Here is a 22,810-nt window from a genome sequence, read left to right on the forward strand (position 1 = left end):
CACCAAAAATTATTCCCGGGCGCGGCACCGCTGCTGCCCACTGCTCCCCTCACCTCCCAGGGGGGGAACAAGGGGATGGGTCAAATGCAGAGGACAAATTTCACCACACCTAGTGTGTGTGTGACAATCATTGGTACTTTGATTTAACTTTAACACTTGTTATTTCATATGCTGACCAGAGGGGGAGCACTTTTAAAACCGACACGCCGTCCATCCATCCATTTTCTACCGCTTGTCCCTTTTGGGGTCGCGGGGCGTGGGGGCTGCTGGAGCCTATCTCAGCTGCATTTTGAAAAATCCCTCCTTTTTAGGACCACCCTCATTTTGATAGATTTCACCAAATGAGACATTCTCTATTAGATGCAATGGTTTTCCATATTGGGACCATCATTTATGTCCTAACTTGTTCACCGGTCCTCATATGGAAGGTACTTTTCCTTGTTGATGTTTCAAGAAGGGTAGAAATACAGGAACACACACACAAGTCTTGAAAATGAATAAGCCAGCCAAAGTCATCTGGAAGCTGCTTCATGCCAATAAATAAATAAAGCTCCAGTTAGTTAAGAAAACAGCGCCACCTGTTGGTATCTGGCTACTGTGCTTGCAGACCATTATGGGAAACACCTGAGCCTGTGTATTAAAGCTTAGGTCAAAGTCAAGAATGTGTGTGTGTGTGTGTGTGTGTGTGAGACTTTTTACTTTCATTCGGTTAACCCCTATTAGCATGTGTGTTGCAGGGCCTCCATTTGTAAAGCGGCTTACTGAGCATATGCGTTGGTATTGTGAGAGTGTGTGTTTGTGTTCTCCTACTGGCAATCCCGGGGCGCACCTGGCAGCGATGTGCACATTCTGGCAAGCGAGCAGCTGGCCTGGGGAGTGGCGGCTGGTGAGGCTGGGGTTTGAGAGAGGTGCAGGGGTCTTCCACAGACCCCTTCCCACCAGACCCAGACAGTGGGAGGCAGATGGACAGGCCAAAGCCACAGTCAGGGGGCCAAAGGGGCCCTTGGGGGTGGTCCCAGGGAGATGTTTGAATGAGCTGAAAGACAAACAAGCACAAACAAAAAAGGTAAGCATGGGAAATGGAAATAAAAAGTTGACATATTCTAGAAGATGACAAATGGTACCTTGAGATGGTAAGGAAGCAGAATATTGTAAGTCTAAAAATATACTGAATATATTATTGCCAGGAAGTAGTACAGTTAGTAGTGAGTACATGCATGTTAGTACTACTACAAACTGACTGGTAAAGATATTGGTTGATAATAAGTCATTATAGAATTAGGGATGTCCGATAATGGCTTTTTGCCGATATCCGATATTCCCCAACTCTTTAATTACCGATACCGATATCAACCGATACCAACCGATATATACAGTCGTGGAATTAACACATTATTATGCCTAATTTGGACAACCAGGTATGGTGAAGATAAGGTACTTTAAAAAAAAATTAATAAAATAAAATAAGATAAATAAATTAAAAACATTTTCTTGAATAAAAAAGAAAGTAAAACAATATAAAAACAGTTACATAGAAACTAGTAATTAATGAAAATGAGTACAATTAACTGTTAAAGGTTAGTACTATTAGTGGACCAGCAGCACGCACAATCATGTGTGCTTATGGACTGTATCCCCTTGACTGTGTTGATATATATTGATATATAATGTAGGAACCAGAATATTAATAACAGAAAGAAACAACCCTTTTGTGTGAATGAGTGTAAATGGGGGAGGGAGTTTTTTTGGGTTGGTGCACTAATTGTAAGTGTATCTTGTGTTTTTTAATGTTGATTTAATAAAAAATAATATAAAATAAAAAAAATAAAAAATAAAAAAAACGATACCGATACCAATAATTAAAAAAACGATACCGATAATTTCCGATATTACATTTTAACGCATTTCTCTATATAGAATATATCAATGTTGTGGAATTTATTAAATTGTAATGCAGTAGTTGAACGACCAGAAGGAATACATTGTTAAACATCAGTTGTTTACACACACATTTACTATGATATTAAGTAAATCTGTATTAATATGATGTGTTACATTTAAAAAAAAAAAAAAAAAAAAAAAAAAAAAAAAAAATAAAGGTTTGATGCTTACAGTCTTCATATGCAGGTGCATCTCTGTAAATATTGTTGAAAAGTATTGGAGTACAGTTGTTCAATATTGCCGTTTCACTACATAGTTTATTTGATAAAAAATGGCAAAATAAACTAAAAATAGAAATGCTAGAGTTTAGTATTGGCCACTACACGAGACCAAACTAATCAGAGTGTGCTGTTCAGTATCATGGCCATTGATTGGCCCAGCCGCAGGCAGCATTACTATATTGCATTAAAGGAGTGTAAAGGTGACTAAAGAGTGTTGTTTCATTACTTGAGGGCACTCATAATGTAAAAAACGTATTTACAAAGTCATAAATAGGTTTGTTATGCTCTAGCTGAGAAAATATTTGATTTATAATGAATGAGTCCTACTTGGTAGAAATGTGTTTATTGGAGTGTCTGGAACCAATTAACCGTAATTAACAAGGGGCAGCTGTATTTAAATTCTTCAACTCTTATATTCTGTAGAGTCACCACAAAATATATACTTCAAGAATGTATTTATTTTCCTAAAAATGTTGATTATCATATATTACAGCTAATAAAAAAAAACATCCAGTACATCTAATGACATTTGAAAATGTTTTAAAAAGTTTTGATATTGTAAATTACAGTTTTATGCTCTAACTGTTATGGGTGTACAGGGGAAGAAGACGGCACAGACAGGAGGGACACTGTTTAACTCTATCTATTATTGTATATATTATTTACAAGGGAAATGAGACGTGTAATTCAAACTATGAGTGTGGTGTGCGACTATGTGTGGGAATTAACTGTAGCGTGTTACCCGTAGTGTTGAGCGAGAGGGGCAGGGCGAGCAGACGTGAGGTCGAGGTGAGGAGAGAGGCGTCGAAGTCCGTGTCCAGGCGGGAGGTCGAGATCCAAGATGCAGCCATGGAACCAAACGGAATGCGGGGAGATGAGAGACACAGCTTGTGACGTGGGAACGAAGGCAGGCTGCAGGGAGGCGACATGGAGGACACGAGACAATGAACACGACGGGGGACAAACACAGAGAGCAAAAGAGTGCGCACAGAGCTTGACGTATCGGCTTACTGTACTGAACAGGTAGCTATGTTCTAGCCAGGATAGCAGGTTGTGTTGGCTTATGAAGGCAGATGCTCTCATCAGCGACAGGTGTGTTGGTTGCTGGCGATTGATTGCAGCTGCTTGCTGCAGCCGGACTGGCACGCAGCTGGCGCGCTCCTGGAGGTGCGCCCAGCGCAGCGCACACATGAATGTGCACTGACGTGGGCCCGGGCCGTGACACTAACCAGCAAATTAACTGCTAAAACGTCCTGAGCCTTTTTTTTAATGATTTTTTGTACTTGCTTTAGGATTTTTATTTTACTTAAAAAATGGCAACAACATTTTTTGAAAACATACATTTTTCAAGAATTTTGTGAGATGTCCAGAGTGTACACCGCCTTCCGCCCGAGTGCAGCTGGGATAGGCTCCAGTCACCCCCGCGACCCCGAGAGGGACAAGCGGTAGACAATGGATGGATGGATGGATGAACAAAATAAGATTTTGTAAATGCTATAACATCTGTTTTTAATGATCTTTAACAATGTGTTCACATATTTAAAGATATTCCAATATTTTTAATGTATTGAAAACGGATCTTACTGACTTCAAAAGTACATTTTTTAAAACATGAACTGTCAGAATAGTTCTAAATAAAACAAAATCTGCATTCCAAAAACCAAATCACACAATAAATACATAACACGTCGAACAATTACATTATCCTAAATTGATGCTGACTGATGTTCAAATATTCCCGTTTAGGTTAAGAATGATTCTTAATCCTCACAAAGAAACTGGGTTGGGGCGGGGGGGACCAAGTGTCTTTTAGTGGCCAAGTCTAACCATTGTCGGGTACTAAATGGCTGTCAAAGAGTACCAACTTGTTGGAATACCTACTCAGACTTCTTCTGTCCAGGTTAGTTGCATGATTTATGGTCTAGAACAAACTTACAGGAAGGAAGGAAGCAGCAGCCCACTCGATGACGTAAACAAAGGGAGACACGGTTGTTAGAACAGAGCTGTAAATAGTTTGCCTGCGTTAGCGCTTATAATAACGATATCACTAATACTTGGTTAATATTCAAGTCACAAAATGTAAATGGAGTATTGTTGGCGGTTTTTGGATGATTATTTATTGGATTTTATGGGTGGAATTGAGGCGTCCCATTGGCTCTGCTGTTAGTGGACTTTTTTTTACGTTTGTTTACGTTTATTTACATGGCAAAAACGATGCATATTTATCCAGGAGAGTCTCGATACTAATTTCCTTGACACAGCCACACACAAAGAAGTTGTAGACCTCCATGATTTTCCAAGTTTTCATCTGTTTTGTCGTGTAGAATAGCGTCTGGAGCACAACAGTTCGATATGTCTGGCAACACGACCATACTGGATATCACTCGAAAAAATCTTTTTTTGATAAAGTACAAGGATCTATTCTAATCTATAGTTCGATTTGTACTCCTATCCGCTTTTTGCAGGAAGATCGAGGCCTCTTGCCTTAAAAAATGTATGATGTAGTGAAGCCACAAACTTCGAAGCGCGATGTAGCGAGGGATGATAGTGCAGCGAAATGTTAATACAAATTTCGTAATATGCTGCTATTTTGCAACACAAAATATGTTTGAAGTGTATCAAAACACAACATTCATACATGCTACAATTCAATGCATGGTTAATACATCAGGAAGTAGAATACATTGGCCCTTTATGAATAAAAACATTTGTGAGATTAGAGGTCAGCATCTGTTTTATGCTGACAAGACCGATAAGACAGAGACACAACAACAACAAACACAATAACAACAACAACAGAACATCATCAGGAAATAGGATATGAACAAATATGATACAAAAAGTGATAGCAAAAGAAGCAATTAGTGAAGTAAATAACACAGAAATGACAATGATCATTATTGCACTACAAATGGAGAAATACAAATACCATTAGCACTATGGATAATGAATAATAACAATAATTACCTCTATTATCAACAATACAATACAATTGTTGGCTCTTAATTAGTCATTATTAAGTACTTATTAATGCCTTATTCTGCATGGCCGTATTATACAAGCAGTAAGCCATTAACTAAGTCTTCCCTAACCCTAACCCTATGTTAATAAGCAACTAATTAATGGTGAATATGTTCCCCATACTAAAGTGTTACCAAATATTTGTATTCACAACATTAATAATATATGCATACTATGCAAATATGAAAAAATAAGCTTTTAATTAATATTTTTATTTTTTGTTTGTAATTGGTTTTCAATCTTCATTATTTACTTCAAGTTATGACAGTATGTCTCTAAGTACATATTTATTTTACTTTTTGGATTCATTTTGGCCAAAGGGGGCGCATTTCAATTTCTGACACACACTTGTTATTACACATGTTGGCCAGAGGGGGCGCAATTAATATTTTTACACACACTTGTTATTTCATATGTTGGCCAGAGGGGGAGTGCTTCAAATTTTTACACACACACACACACACACACACACACACACACACACACACACACACACACACACACACACACACACACACACACACACACACACACACACACACACACAATACATATATGTAATAATAACTTTAAATACAAAAGAAAGCAGATAAATGGAGGGGAAGAAAGAGAAGCGGACTGTATTAACCTTGTAGATTGTTATAGTAACAATAAGTTAAACTTTGTCAGTGTGCCGTGTGCAAAAGGATCTTAAAGTCTTTGCAATGTTCGCAGTGAGACCAAAGCGGGAGTAGGTGCTATCAAGATCGAGGCCTCTTGCGTACGCAGATAGTTCGCGCCTGCTCGCTGCACAGGAGCCATCTTAAGTCAGGTGTCGGAATACTAGCTATACAAAGTCGTGAATCGTTTGTAATTGCTAATTCAGGCCAAAAAATGTGCCTTAAAAAAATGTATGATGTAGTGAAGCCACAAACTTCAAAGCGCGATACAGCGAGGGATGACAGTGCAGCGAAATGTTAATAATAATTTTGCAACAAAAAATATGTTTGAAGTGTTTCAAAACACAAAATTCATACATGCTACAATTCAATGTATGGTTAGGATGTAGAATACATTTTCCCTTTATGCATAACAACATTTGTGAGATTAGAGGTCAGCATCTGTTTTATGCTGACGGGTTTGAGGTCAAGGTTCTGTCCCGGTCAGATGAAGAATTAAGATTGATGAGGAACTAACTGCTAATTGATTATTAAATGATCCACCGGTGATTTGTTGTATGCAGCCGTGCTGTAAACACACCTAACTTGTGTACGCCGTAGAGCGTGTGCTGCGGCTGTAGTCAGCCACCAGCTTTCGAGCCACAGATGCTCCACAGTTTGTGTGTTGACTCTGTGTAATTTGTTTGCTCTAATTTGTTTTGCTGTGCCATGGGGAGTTCCCCGGTTTAATTTAGCTTTGTGTTTACCTCTCTTTGTGGCTCGCTGATCTGTTAAGCATGGAGACAGAGCGGGAAAGATAGCGTGGAGGGTGGGCTCCTCACAAAGCCAAAAAAAAAAAAAAGGAACTGTGCAGATTGTTTTAAGCTCTGGCAGCCCCTTCAGGCCCATAGGCCTCGCTCGCAGCTCACACCTGCTCCGTCCCCAGGGAGCTTGGTTCCTGATCCGTGGCCCTCGCTTTCTCCTTGCGGGCTGCCTGCCCAGCAGCCTCCTCCTCTTCTATGTCTCCTTATTGACTTCCATCCTTTGCGCCTCCTCTCCTCAACCTGAGCCCTCTTCTATCTGCTCTCACAAGTCCTTATGTTCTTGTCCCTCTCCTCGGTGCCTTCATGCCACAAGTCTTGCCTCTTCACCTGCTTTCTTGTCCCCACCACCTGCTTCTCTTCACCCTTTAAACTCTTGTTTCCATCCAACTTTTTCCTCTAGGCGCCTCCTTCCTGCCACAGCTCCAGGCAACAGATCACACACATGCAGCAATAACGCTAAATGCTAAAAATTAACTTTCTTCCGTTTATTCTTATTTTTTTCCCCCTTTAATTTAAATTCATTTTGTTCTGCATTTGTTAATGTACAAAAACCCAAAACCAGTGAAGTTGGCACGTTGTGTAATTCGTAAATCCATCCATCCATCCATCCATTTTCTACCGCTTATTCCCTTCGGGGTCACGGGGGGCGCTGGAGCCTATCTCAGCTACAATCGGGCGGAAGGCGGGGTACACCCTGGACAAGTCGCCATAATTCGTAAATAAAAACAGAATACAATGAGCACTAATACACCCCAATACCATTACAGATGCAGGTTTTTGAACAATCCGGATTGTTATTTTCCTCTTTGCTACACAATGTCCACAGTTTCCAAAAAATATTTGAAATGTAGACTCGTCAGACCACAGAACACTTTTCCACTTTGCATCAGTCCATCTTAGATGAGCTCGGGCCTAGCGAAGCCGCCGGCGTTTCTGGGTGTTGTTGATAAATGGCGTTGGCTTTGCATAGTAGAGTTCTAACTTGCACTTACAGATGTAGCGACAAACTGTAGTTACTGCCAGTGGTTTTCTGAAGTCTTCCTGAGCCCATGTGGTGATATCCTTTACAAAACTAATGTCAGTTTTTGATGCAGTACCGCCTGAGGGATCGAATTCTTTGGCCTTGCCGCTTACGTGCAGTGATTTCTCCAGATTCTCTGAACCTTTTGATGATATTACGGACCGTAGATGGTGAAATCCCTAAATTCCTTGCAATAGCTCGTCGAGAAATGTTGTTCTTAAAGTGTTCGACAAATTGCTCACGCATTTGTCCACAAAGTGGTGACCCTCGCCCCATCCTTGTTTGTGAATGACTGAGCATTTCATGGAAGCTGCTTTTATACCCAATCATGGCACCCACCTGTTCCCAATAAGTGTTTGATGAGCATCCCTCAACTTACTCAGTCTTGCCACTTGCGCCAGCTTTTTTGAAACATGTTGTAGGCATCAAATTCCAAATGAGCTAATATTTGCAAAAAAAAAAAATGTTTACCAGTTCGAACATTAAGTGGAAGTTAAAACTCTACTATGCAAAGCCAAAGCCATTTATCAACAACACCCAGAAACGCTGCACACTGGCCTTTGACACATGACGTTGTTTATTTACCATGCGGTCTGTTCCTTGAATAATAGTGTCCCCCAACTCAAGACTGTTGCAACGCAGGAAAGTGGCCTTCAGTTGGTTGCGGAATTGTAGTTTTGGGGCCCCTCGGATACAAGTTGCGAGAATAGGGAAGGCATTCTTCTGACGTGTCCTGTCCAGCGGAGGCGGTGTCATGCCATCTTCGCCTCGATGCTAGCTAGGAAAGTTGGCTCGGAGAAGGACATGCTCATTGATGACAAGGTCTTTCCATTTGATATTCAAGATCGCACAAAGTTTCTGCTGTTGGAAACGATCCAGGGTTTTTTGACATCCTGCCTATACAGAACCTACGAACGCCTCAGAGCCGTACAGAAGGGTAAAAAGAAGGATGGTTCGGAACACCAGGATTTTGGTATGGAAACTAAGGTTATTGTTTAGGAAGACTCATTTGCTGTCAATATCTTTCTGCACAGTGCAAAAGCTGGAGCGGTAACTTCCCAGGTAGAGGAAAGCTTTCAGAGTCTTAAGGACATTTCCACGAAGTCGTACATTGCTGAAGTCCGGAGGAGGATGGCCCGGAGCTCCCTGTGCAAGGATCTTATTTTTTATATATTTTTTTTGTCCTGTCCAGCTACTCAGGCAAATCATATGGTTGATGTAGATGCCCATATCGGCTGTACAGACTTCCTTTACAAAAGAGAAGTGTGGGATACTTCTCTTGTTGCCTTATTTGTATTTGACTTTATCAAATGGATTTATATTATTATTTGGCGCAGCCGGACCGGAGCAGGAGGGGATAGAAAGAGAGAAAAAAAAAAGAAGACAGAGGGGGAAATTGCGGGTACAAGAGGGGGCTAAGACAGAGAGACAACAACAACAACAAAAACAACAGAACAGCATCAGTGAATAGGATATGTACAAATATGATACGAAAAGTAGTAGCAAAGAAGTACCGTATTTTTCGGACTATAAGTCGCAGTTTTTTTCATAGTTTATGAAAGTTGCATAATGTTTTTTTCCTTCTTTATTATGCATTTTCAGCAGGTGCGACTTATACTCCGGTGCGACTTATACTCCGAAAAATACGGTAGTTAGTGAAGTAAATATTAATAACACAGAAATGACAATGAACATTATTACACTACAAATGGAGCAATAAAAATGCCAATATAAATAGCACTATTAATAATGAATAATAACAATAATTACCTCTATTATCAACAATACTGTCGTATGATGGCATGTTGAGGTTTTTGCGATGCCAAAGATGTGGAGGACCTCAGGCAGCATGCAGGTAAGATTTCTTTACCTGAAGACAGAAGGCAATGTGACACAAACTGGTGCTAGCTTAGTGTAGCAGGAAGATAAACAACGTGAAAACATAGGTAGCAAGAAACAAACAAAACCAACAAACAAACCGTCGTGTATAACAAACAGCGAACAATGGACCAGCAACTAAGACAGGGAAAAGACCAGAATATAAAGGGGAGTGATTAGGGACAGAAACAGGTAAAGACGCTAATCACCCAACAGAAAGCAGGTGCGGATAATCAGTCAGTTAGTAACAACAACAAAAAACCAATGGAGCAAAGAAGCATTGACAAACATAACTGGTCACTAAACTAAGGAGAATAATACACAGACTAACATAGAATGACAAATCATAACAGTACCCCCCCTTCAAGGGACGGATTCCAGACGTCCAAAACCAGAACAAAATAAACAAAACAAGTGCAACATAACGGGATTCGACCGTGTCCCCTCGGAAGTCCTGTGGGGAGTGCTCAGAGAGTATGGGGTATTGGACTGTCTGATTGTGGCGGTCTGCTCCCTGTATGACCAGTGTTAGAGGTTGGTCCGCATTGCCGGCAGTAAGTCGAACCCGTTTCCAGTGAGGGTTGGACTCCGCCAAGGCTGCCCCTTGTCACCGATTGGGTTTACAACTTTTATGGACAGAATTTCTAGGCGCAGTCAGGACTTAGAGGGGATCCGGTTTGGTGGCTGAAGGATTAGGTCTTTGCTTTTTGCAGGTGATGTGGTCCTGATGGCTTCATCTGGCCAGGATCTTCAGCTCTCACTGGATCGGTTCGCAGCTGAGTGTGAAGCGACTGGGATGAGAATCAGCACCTCCAAGTCCAAGTCCATGGTTCTCGCCTGGAAAAGGGTGGAGTGCCATCTGCAGGTTGAGGAGATCTTGCCCCATGTGGAGGAGTTCAAGTACCTCGGAGTCTTGTTCACGAGTGGGGGAAGAGTGGATCGTGAGATAGACAGGCGAATCAGTGCGGTGTCTTCAGTATTGCGGACGCTGTATTGATGGTCCGTTGTGGTGAAGAAGGAGCTGAGCCGGAAGGTAAAGCTCTCAATTTACCGGTCCATCTACGTTCTTATCCTCACCTATGGTCATGGGCTTTGGGTTATGACCGGAAAGACAAGATCACTGGTACAAGCGGCCAATGAGTTTCCTCCGCCGGTTGGCGGGGCTCTCCTTTAGAGATAGGGAGGTGTTTAAAGCACGTCCGAACGGTAGGAGGCCACAGGGAAGATCCAGGACACGTTGGGAAGATTATGTCTCTCGGCTGGCCAGGCCTGGAGCTGGAGCTGGACGAAGTGGCTGGGGAAAGGGAAGTTTGGGCTTCCCTGCTTAGGCTGCTGCTCCCGCAACCCGACCTCAGATAAGTGGAAGAAGATGAATGGATGAATGGATGTTAAGCCAATCTGTAAAAAGTCAAAAACCTTAAAGTCTTTTACCTAAAAAGATAGCTTAGGATAGCGGTCATAGAATGTATATTTGATCAAAACAACATGACTGCAAATTGTTTCTTCTCTTGGACTGCGCGTACATTTTGATGAGACTGTGTGAGTGACAGCCGTAAACACCACTCATTTTATTCGGGCCGGTAATACAATTTTATTACATAAACTTTGTAGTTGTGAAAAATATAGACAATTGCCAAACAAATGTGTTCTGTTAAACCACTAATGGTAACATGAGCTAGCTGCTGCATTTTTTGCTTTGAAAAATGTAACTGTGAGGAAGTTGCAAACAGCACCTTTAAGTCAATTAGTTTTTTAGTACATGTAAACATACTGTGTGTGTATGTGAGGTGTGGGGAGGGGGCCCTTCAGGTTGTAAATAAGCAATATAAAAGACCAAAACGGGGCGACAAAGAAATGCTTGTTTCATAGACCAATCACACACACATTTTCTGACAATCAGCTAAAAATAAATGTCAACTCAGACACAACTCAGTCAGTTTAAAATTGTCACCGCTTTCTTTATTGAAAGGAGCCATTCGACCCAGTTTATGACTACATGTTCACAGATCACCCAGTCTGCTCTACATATAATATGGTACACCTTGTCACACATACAATATTTACATGATCCCAGCAGAGATCCTATATGACATTGAGACTTTTAATATGGTTTGGTTAAAAAAAAATAAAAATAAAGCATTCAAGTTGCATGGGGACAAACTACAAGACAACATGATGGGATTTGTTTACTTAAGCCTTCATTCATTCATTGTTCAAGTCTTATATTTGCTCATGAACAAAAAGTCCTGACAGTTATTTCAGTTTTCAGTCAAGCACAGAGACTTGGTTTTTTGCGTCCGGGTTTGGAGACAGGCCTCTGCCCGACTGCACTGAAGTTGACATTAAATCAATTCTAAAACTGCTTAAAACGTAGTTTTATTATGAACTCCTACTGACTCCTGAGATACACACTGTGTGTGTATTGTTTACATCAAAACAGACCACCGCCTTTGTAGCCTCCTGAGACCCAGCAATGCATCGTTGTCCTCCGTTTCAAAACACTTTTCGCTTCTCAGTGATGTTTTGGGGGGTTTTGTCCAAATAAATAGATTTGTTTTCCCAACCAGCGTTAGGTGTTTATTAATATTTTAAGGGGGTATTGGTAACAAGCAGTCATTTTGAAGATACTGAATATATATCCAATGTCCACTTTTTAAAAAACGTTTTCATATCAAATGATGACTGTTGATGCATCAAGATGTAGAAATCCATGAGTGTACCCAAGAAGCAAAACTACTTATTGCAGTATCTATTCCGAATTTGTTTGATATACATCCTATGGCAGTAAAAAATAGTATGTATTCACCAGACACTGTTGCATTTAAAAATGAAAACATTTTTGGACAAAACAGGTATTAAAAGAAAAAACTTTTTGTTTTTCAGGATATCGAGAGATTATCAGTAAGCTGCCTTAAATCCTTCAGTATGCTGTACTATCACTGCAGCTGAAAGTGATGGGAGTTAAACCATTATTTATATGAAGTGGGTAAAACAACAGAAGGGGTTATGCTAAAATGCCATTTTCTATACCCACAGGTGACCTGGAGTCTATCCCAGCTGACTTGGGGCGAAGGGTGAGGTGCACCCCTGGTCGCCAGTCAATCCCAGGTAGGACATACTGTATAAACCACCAGTCACACCAATGGGACAAACTACTTTTCAAATAGTTCAAATAGCGATAGGGTGAAGGAAGGCAGCGGGTACTTGTCTTAATTTAAAAATAATTCTCATCAGGTTCTCAGTTGTATTTCAAAGATTTCTGTTCCCCAGAAGCGGGTATGAAAGAACCGCTGAATTAATCGAACACCAATGTCTTCGCGATGTTGGGGAGCAAGCCAGGCTAGCAAAAATATTTGCTTTGCTTCCCATGATTATTTCTATACTTGGACCTTGCATCCCTCACTATGAGGCAATACAGAATCACATGATTTCTTCTCGCCAGTCAAATGTATAATAATGATATATCGTGATATTATAGTGATGCATGATGATATGATAAGCCACGCCCCTTTAAATGATCCTATTGACATGCATGTCAGTAATTACAGGGTTTAAACATATTTACAAAACAAAACATTCAAATGAAAATCTAGGTAAAATGGCCCTTTTAACCTTTTTCATACATATTTTAGATACATCCCCCTTTTTTGTAACATACTTGCTTTCACGACTGTGTTCAATGAAGACTTTTGGTCGATCAGGCAATACTCACATCCACACAAAATAGGTTTTAAGTATCGGATCGTTTCGCCCTTTCATCCACATGGCAACGGCTTTCTGGGTGCCCTGAAACGATAGTTTTTGAGTGGGAAAGTTGCCATGTGAAGATGGCCTAATAGTAGCACAGTCCCTCAGCACAAAAACTACATTTCTTTCCCTTTTCAGAACCAAATATATTCTTCTTCCCCAGCACTCCTGTAAATAAAGGGAAAATAAATTTCCACTAGTGCAAAAATAATGTTTCTTCTGAGGGCAATAATACATACAAGACTAATAAAAATATATATGTATTTGACACATAAGATATTTAATAAAAACATAATTTTCCCCATGAGGGATTATATTAAGTATACTAAATAAAAAATGCATACAATTAATCTTTCATAAAAATAAATAAGTGGCACCGGTGAACAAAAACTTGCTTCGATTGTTTGATTCGAGCACTAAGGCGGAACTGTAGCTGAACTCAGCAGTATGCATGTATTAAATATGCAAATATTACATCTCAGCCAAAGATCCTCTTGCAGGCAGGATGCTTACACCATCTACTGGTCGTTTTTGTTAGTTACAACCTTGTCATAATGACCAAAACCCCCCATTCACCAGCTAAAATAATATCAAGAAACAATGTAACCAATCAGCTGACAGGGACATGCACATACCTTTGATAAGAGCATGATGATTGTGATGTGTGAAGGTTTTAGCCACATCATGTTTCAGTGACTTTCAGCTTTAAGACAAATGGCAAAATGGTGATTCGTTTCGTTCCCCAGCAGGGAGTCCGTGTACCCCCATGAGATGTTTTCTTCCCACTATTGTCTCACACACCATCTTCTGTATCACAGGACCAGACAAATAAGGCAAAGAGAAACTGCCACCTTGACAGTTGTGACGTTTTGGGAGAGAACAAGCTGGACCATAACAAGTAAAGTTAGAGATTCAGCTGTGATGCTGTGCATAACGTACCCACACTTGCCCACTGGTATGTCGTCTTGGAGAGGAAGTTGGAAGTTCTTGTTCAGGTCAAACCTCCAGCTCGGGCATTGTTTCTTCCTTTAGGTGAATATCATTATCCGACCCCGTGCCCACATCGGAATCGAACAGCGACTGGTCAGACTTAGGGGTGTGTGTGCGTGTGTTTCCGGCCGAATGGATGCTGGCGTCGCTGTCGTCAAGCGTGTCAGTCCTGGAGAAAAGTCCAAAGTCCAGCAGGCCAGTCGGAGATGCGGTGCCGCCGCTGCTACTCTCGCTGTCACCGTCGTAATAAAGATCCTCCACGTCCACAAACCACTCGGGCCAGAACTTCCTTCGCATGCGCTCGCAGAACATGGCCAGGTTGATCAGCTCTCCTGTGAGAACAGGAAGGTCACATGTTGGAGCGGTGTTGTAGACCAGTGGTCCCCAACCTTTTTGTAACTGCGGACCGGTCAACGCTTGAAAATTTGTCCCACGGACCGGGGGAGGGTGTTGTTTTTTTTTGTCATAAAAAAATACAATCATGTGTGCTTACGGACTGTATCCCTGGAGACTGTATTGATCTGTATTGATATATAATGTAGGAACCAGAAAGAAACAAACCTTTTAAGCGAATGAGGAGGGAGGTTTTTTGGGTTGGTGCACTAATTGTAAGTGTATCTTGTGTTTTTTGTGTTGATTTAATAAAAAAAATTTTTTTTTTAATATTTTTATTTATTTATTTATTTTTTATTTTTTTTTAATTTCTTGTGCGGCCCAGTACTAATCGATCCACGGACCGGTGGTTGGGGACCACTGTTGTAGAGAACAAAATGTCTTAAGGCGACTATCGTTAGATCCATTTCTCTGTTCTCAATTGTTGATGACTGATGATAACAACCAAACCCCGGATTGTAAATAATGTAAATAATTCAATGTGATGATCTTGTGTGATGACTGTATTATGATGATAGTATATATCTGATAGTATACAGTATATCTGTATCATGAATCAATTTAAGTGGACCCCGACTTAAACAAGCTGAAAAACTTATTCGGGTGTTACCATTTAGTGGTCAATTGTACGGAATATGTACTTCACTGTGCAACCTACTAATAAAAGTCTCAATCAATCAATCAAAGATCATTTGCATCAATATTACATTCTTGCCTGTACTTCTGTTAGTTAGTGAGCAGGACATTATTTTCTGTACATTCCATCCGACACAAGATACATTTGGACAGCCACAAATATTTGGACAGCCACAAATAACTACCGGTTTGGTGGTTATAAAGGTTGCTGTGTGCACAAACAAGTAATGTCACTGAGCTGGGGTGCAATGTGCGCACGTATCTTTCACCGCAAACAATGGTATTTATGAACTGCATGCACCACAATGCAACATTGGACTTACATGTGTGCAATGAGCTGAGTTTATCTTGCCCTACTGGTTTTACAACTGGTTATATTATGATTATTTATAGTATTGAATACTGATGAAAGACTGTATTAAGCAAAGTTCAATTAGCCTAGCTCGCCTCAGGATGCGCCGTTTTGTGGGCCGTCTTATTTACGTGGCTCGCCTTCGGCAGCGTCTTTTCTCTGTCATCCTTGTTGTAGCGGTGTAGCGTGCAAGGACGGGGGTGGAAGAAGTGTCAAAAGATGGATCGAACTGTTTTAATGACATTCAGACTTTACTAAATGAACAACGGAGCAGCATCTCCTCATCCGTGGCTCACTAGTGCAACAACGCTGGAAATGTGTCCCATGAAAAACCATCCGAGTGGAACTCTCCAACAACTAAAGTTCCATGGGTGAATAATGTAAACTCACTACACTGGTAGTTTTTAGCGCTTCCATAGCGAGATATAAGTTAGAACTTTACACTACTTTATATTAGAAATGGCAACAACAGAAGATGAATGTCCCATAACAAGAAGATAGTGAAAAAGAAGAAGCTTATCGGTTACGGTATCGCCACGGACTACAGTGGCGGACCTGCGCAAATTTTCAGGACTTATGCAGATTTCAAATACACATCAGCAGGTACCAGAAGGTAAGAAAAGTTGGTTTTGCATAATATTGTTAAACAAAACACCAGGTAATATGTCTGCTAATGGGTGCCATTTTGCGGTTCTTATACACACACCATAGTAATACTTTTATCTCTGACTACGGTAGCCGTAATGGGCCGACAATCCATCAAGCGGTGCGGCTTCAAAGTCGTACTAAAACATTTTGACAGATCTTTGAGTGCCGTGTGTAATGTTCTTTATTTTCAATGGAACATTTCAAGTTTTGGTGTTGTTTACTGGCGTCATATTGCAGTCTACACGTATCTCTTATGTGTGACTACCATCTACTCGTCACAATTATTACACTAGGTACCAGATAAAATTGCTTCGAGGTCGGTAAGCACAACCAGAATTATTCCGTACATTTGGCGCACCGGTTATAAGGCGCACTGTCAATTTTTGAGAAAATGAAAGAATTTTAAGTGCACCTTATAGTCCGAAAAGTACGGTACAGCTTTTTAAAGAACTTTTAAACAACATTTTAAAACTTTTTTTAAAAAGTGTCTTTATCGTATTTCCTTTTATCATGGCTTGAACATTTTAACGTAATTCCGTTCTTCAATACATCTCTGATGTAAATGTTTGAAAGACAATGATAAATCTGAGTCTTTAGAAAACATCTATGCAGAAAGGTTTGCGTATTCTACGCACTCTTTCAACCATGCATAGAAAGCCTGATTGTGACACCATAAAATAAAGGTCATAATCAAAAGGATAAACAAACAGAATAACTATGAAATACATAGAATTGCATATGTTTCACAAGCCTGCCTCGAATTGTGGATAATATTGCTTTCTTTTTTTTTCAATAGCCTAAATAGTTACTGTAGTCCTTTTCGCACCGCTACTCGTTTTTATATAGGCCCGTGGTACATGGATGGTAGAAATATAATGAACTAAAAAATACAGCAAAATTGCATATTTGTAACAAGGTAAAGTTGATAATAACTAATAACACAAATATGTCATATTTGTATACTTTTATTATATTTTTCTAGCCTTTTTTAAAAATTGCAAATTAAAAGATCACAAAAAAACCCGCTATGTATACATTTTGATCATATTGCACAAACCTTTGATGAGTTGCTCTGGTCGAGTACCAGGCAGCGTCCACATGGCTTGGGCGAGATGTCCAAACACGGTCGCATCTAATGTTGATATCTTGGAACCCATGAAGTATTTCTTGTCTCCTACACAAAGATGTAAAAGACAACGTTCACATTTTTAAAATGATTTGTGTTTAAAGCTGAATGTCAGCCGAGTAATATATTACAGCACAGGCCAAGGGTTTGGACACACCTTCACATTAAAAGCGTTTTCTTTATTTTCATGACTATTTACATTGTAGATTGTCACTGAAGGCATCAAAACTATGAATGAACACATGTGGAGTTATCTACATTAAAAATAAATTGTGAAATAACTGAAAATATGTTTTATATTCTAGTTTCTTCAAAATAGCCACTCTTTGCTCTGACTACTTTTTCACACACTCTTGGCATTCTCTCGATGAGCTTCAAGAGGTAGTCACCTGAAATGGTTTTCACTTCACAGGTGTGCTTGAAGCTCATCGAGAGAATGCCAAGAGTGTGTGTGCAAAGCAGTAATCAGAGCAAAGGGTGGCTGTTAGAGCCATTTACTGTTTCTGTCCGTCAAATGTATGACGTCATTAAAGGGGTTGGCTCAAGGCCAAGTGCCAGTCTACTTAGGGAGGGGCTGGGATCTTGCTCAGGTGTTGCTGAGTGGAGGCGCAACAGTTTTTGACTGTGCCAGGCTATGATTTGTTTGTTCCCGTTTATTTTCCGTTTTTGTTACCAAGTGAGTTTGATTTACGTGACTGTATATTAATAAATATGTGTGTTAAACATGGACACAATTCTGGACATCAATTATTAGCCAGCTGCACACGTCTAAACTAGCTTCGGTTATATTCGGCAACCAGTAGCAGTAAGAGTATAGGACTTTACCGCTACACTTAGTCAAAAACTACCTCATCGGAACGCGAGTTGTTTATTAGGAAGCAACAAGCTACGAGGCTCGTTTTGGAAGAGGAACGCACGGGCCGCTGTCAGCGTTTGTTTGGTGATCGGCGGCGGAGGAAACTGATCGGCGAAGCGGCGGAGACCTTCTGCAATCAAGCTCTGCATCGGCAGCTACGAGTCCCACTGGAGAGATACAGGGTCGCTCATTGGGGACAGCAGCCAGCAGCAGCAGCAGATCATCCCACCGAGCCAAGCAGCGCGCGTGCGTGCAGTGCGTGGAGGAGGACGCGGAGCAGCGTTGAGCCCGTCCTACACCTGTGTGGTATGTTTTAGCGGCGCGTCGACATAAACAAAAGCAAAACGGCCATTATTAAAATGTGTGCACACAAATATTGAAAAAATCCAATGCATTGGTGACTATTTGACTTGACTTGCGCGCGGGTTGAAAAACTTTGACTTTTTCCAAATGGAGGAGGAGGGAACACAAATGTGCGCTGATGAACATAAACAGCCACAGGAGGACAATGTGGCTGAACGTGACAATGTTGGGCAAGGGGTTGAAGGGAAAAAACGTGTGGTAAAAATGACACCCAAAGCTCTAGGTCACAAAATTGAAAGTTTGCAGGGGGAAAGAAAATCAAAGTTGCAAAGACTATCAACGCTGAAAGAGGGGGTCATTGCCCTGTTAAATGACGAAACACGTTCACATGAGCTAAGGGAGGAATTTAGCAGGTTTATGGGTTTTTATCATGAAACCAGAAGAGTGCACAAAACTTTGTTGTCTCTGTTGCCAGATGATGAGTGTACTAAACATGAGATATGGTACAAAGCAAAAATGTTGAATTTTGATGGTTTTATTGACAAGGTTGACAGGTTGATGTATTCTCAAAATGATGATGATGACAATGATGATGATGATGAAGTTATAAATGATGGTTCTGCTGTTGATGGTGTTGAAAATGAAAGTGTACAACCCCACGACAGCATTTCAAATGTGCAATCCAATGTCTTATCAAAGCTCAATAATTCCGTATCCTCAAACAAAAGCAAAAGGTCTTCCACTTCTTCTGCTCGCATAATAGCAGAGGCAGATAAGGCAGCACTTATTGCCCGTGCTATTGCTCTAAAAGACATTCATGCATTGGAGGCGCAGGCAGCAGCTCTAAAGAGGAGACAAGATGAGCAGGCAGCAGCTCTAAAGAGGGAACAGGAGGAACAAGCAGAGGCCATAAGGAGGAAAAAGGAGCAAATGGAGTTGGATGCTCAAATAGCATCCCACAATGCTAAATTGTCTGTCCTCCAGGAAGCCAGTGTTTCTGGCAGGAGCAAAAAGTCTGATGGAATGGAGTCCTATTATAGACAAGAGACAAAACTGAGAAAAGTGCCTGCACAGACTGTACAACAACTTCATCAGTCTGTTAAAGCTGCTCCTTCAGAGCTTCACACAGCCAAGGATGCCCCAAACAAGGTTCATTCACACCCTCAACCAAACAAACCACTTCGCTCATCAACTTTGGATCCTGTGGAAAACCAATCAAGGCAACATTTACCTCAAGCAGCTCAATCATTTCAAGGCAATAACACAATACCAGGTGAATTCCACACTATATTACAAAGGCAAAATGAAATGATGGCACTCCTGGTTCAAGCACAAACCTCCCAATTACTTCCACACAGACACATTCCGGTTTTTGAAGGTGACCCATTGCAGTTTCAGGCTTTCATAAAAGCATTTGAGCATTGTGTAGAGGCAAAAACCAATGATTGTGGTGACTGCTTATATTATCTGGAGCAGTTTACTAAAGGACAGCCGAGAGATTTGGTGCGCAGTTGCCTCTATATGCCTACAGAGAGAGGCTATGCTACAGCAAAACGCTTACTAAGGGAACACTTCGGAAATCCTTCAAAAATAACAGCAGCCTACCTGGACAAAATCATGGTTTGGCCAAACATCAAATCTGAGGATGTAAAAAATCTCCAAGCTTTTGCACTCTACTTGCGAGAATGCTCCAATGCGATGGAAGAGCTGCAATACTTGGACGAGCTCAATATTCCAGCTAGCATGAAGATGCTCATACAAAAGCTTCCTTACAAATTAAGGGACCAGTGGAGAGGGAAAGCAGCTGACATTGTTGACACACAAAAGCGACGTGCTTGTTTCATAGACATTGTGAAATTTATTGAACAGCAGGTCAGAATTGCTTCAGATCCTGTCTTTGGTGACATTCAGGACATTCCTCAAAATAAAACAATAACCAAACCCAAGCCTATGCATCAAAGAAAATCACAGTTCAGAAGAAGCAGTTTCGCAACTCAGGTGGCAGTTGCCACTGAACCTAAATCGGATCCACACCTGGATAAGTTTGTTAACAGAGGCATCTACTTCTCCAAGACAAACTCTATTTCCTGTCTGTATTGTAAAAGAGAACATGCATTGGAGCACTGTCCAATACTGGGAAAGAAGGCGCACAGGGAAAAGCTTGACTTTTTAAAAGAAAAAGGCCTGTGTTTTGGTTGCCTGTGCACAGGGCACCTGAGCAAGAGTTGCGACAGGCGCATCACTTGCTCTTACTGCAACAAGACACATCCCGAAGTGTTACATATTCACAGGAGGCATCTGGAAAGTGGAGGAAATAGCCATCTGCCAAAAATAGAAGCAAAGATTTGCACTACATCTTCAACTTGTGGCCATACAGGGGCTGGCAACTATGGAATTTTACCTATCCTGCCCGTTCAAGTGAAGTGCTCAAAGGGCAGCAAGATAGTCCAGACATACGCTTTCCTAGATCCAGGAAGCACAGGGACCTTCTGTTCTGAACAGCTACTGAACAGGCTGAATACAGAAGGCCGAAGAACAAGAGTCCACTTGCGCACCATGGGGCACAGTAAGGCGACCCCTAGCAGTGTTGTAAATGGCCTGAAAATCTCTAATCTTGCTGGCAGTAAGTTTTTTGAGCTTCCTGATGTGTTCACTCAAAGGCAGATGCCTGTGGGTACTAACAATCTGATCAGTGAAGCAGAGCTAGATAAGTGGCCTTACCTCAAAGGCATCAAAATCCCTCGACTAACTGCCAACGTGGATCTGTTAATTGGTACCAACGCCTCCAAGTTAATGGAACCATGGGAGGTGATTAACAGCCACGGAGACGGACCCTATGCTGTCAGAACCCTACTGGGGTGGGTAATTAATGGGCCAATACAAGGCAACAACCAGCATAATGGGAGCCCCACAGTTACTGTTAACCACACCATCGTTAACAGGTTGGAGGAACCGCTTATCAACCAGAGCATTGGTGGAACACGATCAGCCCAAAAGTCCTATGAGTGGACTCAAAGCTTCCGCATTGAAAAAGAGGAGCAAGAAAAGCTTTGCAGTGGGAGAAAAAACTTGCTTTGGAGAAGATGGAGGCAGAGTCTATATCGCTGACCTTTTTTGGAAAAGGTGTATTCGCGAGTATTTACCGTTGCTACAAGAGTGACAAAAGTGGACAAATGAAAAAAGAAAGACCAATAACAAAGATATGCCTTCTTTGTGAAGGTATGGACTAAAATAATTGCATTATTTCAAAAGGGAACATGAAAACCCCCCCCCCCCCCCAAAAAAAGGGTTTTGTTTTGGTGTTATGGCTCTATTTGTATGTATTTATTTTTAATTCAATTGCTCTGTTCATCACGCCAGTAGCAATTAGGGGCTGGTGTGTTAGAGCCATTTACTGTTTCTGTCCGTCAAATGTATGACGTCATTAAAGGGGTTGGCTCAAGGCCAAGTGCCAGTCTACTTAGGGAGGGGCTGGGATCTTGCTCAGGTGTTGCTGAGTGGAGGCGCAACAGTTTTTGACTGTGCCAGGCTATGATTTGTTTGTTCCCGTTTATTTTCCGTTTTTGTTACCAAGTGAGTTTGATTTACGTGACTGTATATTAATAAATATGTGTGTTAAACATGGACACAATTCTGGACATCAATTATTAGCCAGCTGCACACGTCTAAACTAGCTTCGGTTATATTCGGCAACCAGTAGCAGTAAGAGTATAGGACTTTACCGCTACAGTGGCTATTTTGAAGAAACTAGAATATAAAACATGTTTTCAATTATTTCACCTTTTTTTGTTCAGTACATAACTCCACATGTGTTCATTCATAGTTTTGATGCCTTCAGTTACAATCTACAATGTAAATAGTCATGAAAATAAAGAAAAGGCATTGAATGAGGAGGTGTGTCCAAACTTTTGGCCTGTACTGTACATATATAATATAGAACTTGAACAAATTAATGTGTTTGCCTCAAACACACACCAAAAAAATACCCGACATACACCCAAACTTGACCTCAAGAGTGCTCTTTCACCTAAGTATTTAAATAAATAATAATTTAGAGCCTTTTGTAAAAATAATTTTTCTCAGTTAAAAAAATGTTGTTAACGCCCCCAATATGAATATGTATTAGTCATTACTTCTTACACGATAAGCGCTATACAAAGTAAAGGTACATTTTAATACATTTATTAAAGTTAACAAGCAGTGAACCACTTCAAT

At 40.8% G+C, this 22,810-nt stretch overlaps 1 protein-coding gene across 1 annotated transcript in view; it reads right to left on the reverse strand.

Annotated features, from left to right (window-relative positions):
- Positions 1-11,476: 11,476 nt before the first annotated feature.
- Positions 11,477-22,810, reverse strand: part of faxcb (failed axon connections homolog, metaxin like GST domain containing b) — a 34,663-nt gene continuing 23,329 nt past the window's right edge. Inside the window, exons 5-6 of the mRNA XM_061949456.2 lie at positions 17,368-17,484; positions 11,477-14,613 (exon numbers count right to left, since the gene is read on the reverse strand). Of these exons, the coding sequence (XP_061805440.2) occupies positions 14,288-14,613; positions 17,368-17,484 (443 nt within the window). The 3' untranslated portion in view covers positions 11,477-14,287. The remainder of the gene's footprint in view (positions 14,614-17,367; positions 17,485-22,810) is intronic.

Source organism: Nerophis lumbriciformis, linkage group LG04 (genome assembly GCF_033978685.3).
Source record: "Nerophis lumbriciformis linkage group LG04, RoL_Nlum_v2.1, whole genome shotgun sequence".
Classification (NCBI taxonomy): Eukaryota; Metazoa; Chordata; class Actinopteri; order Syngnathiformes; family Syngnathidae; genus Nerophis; species Nerophis lumbriciformis.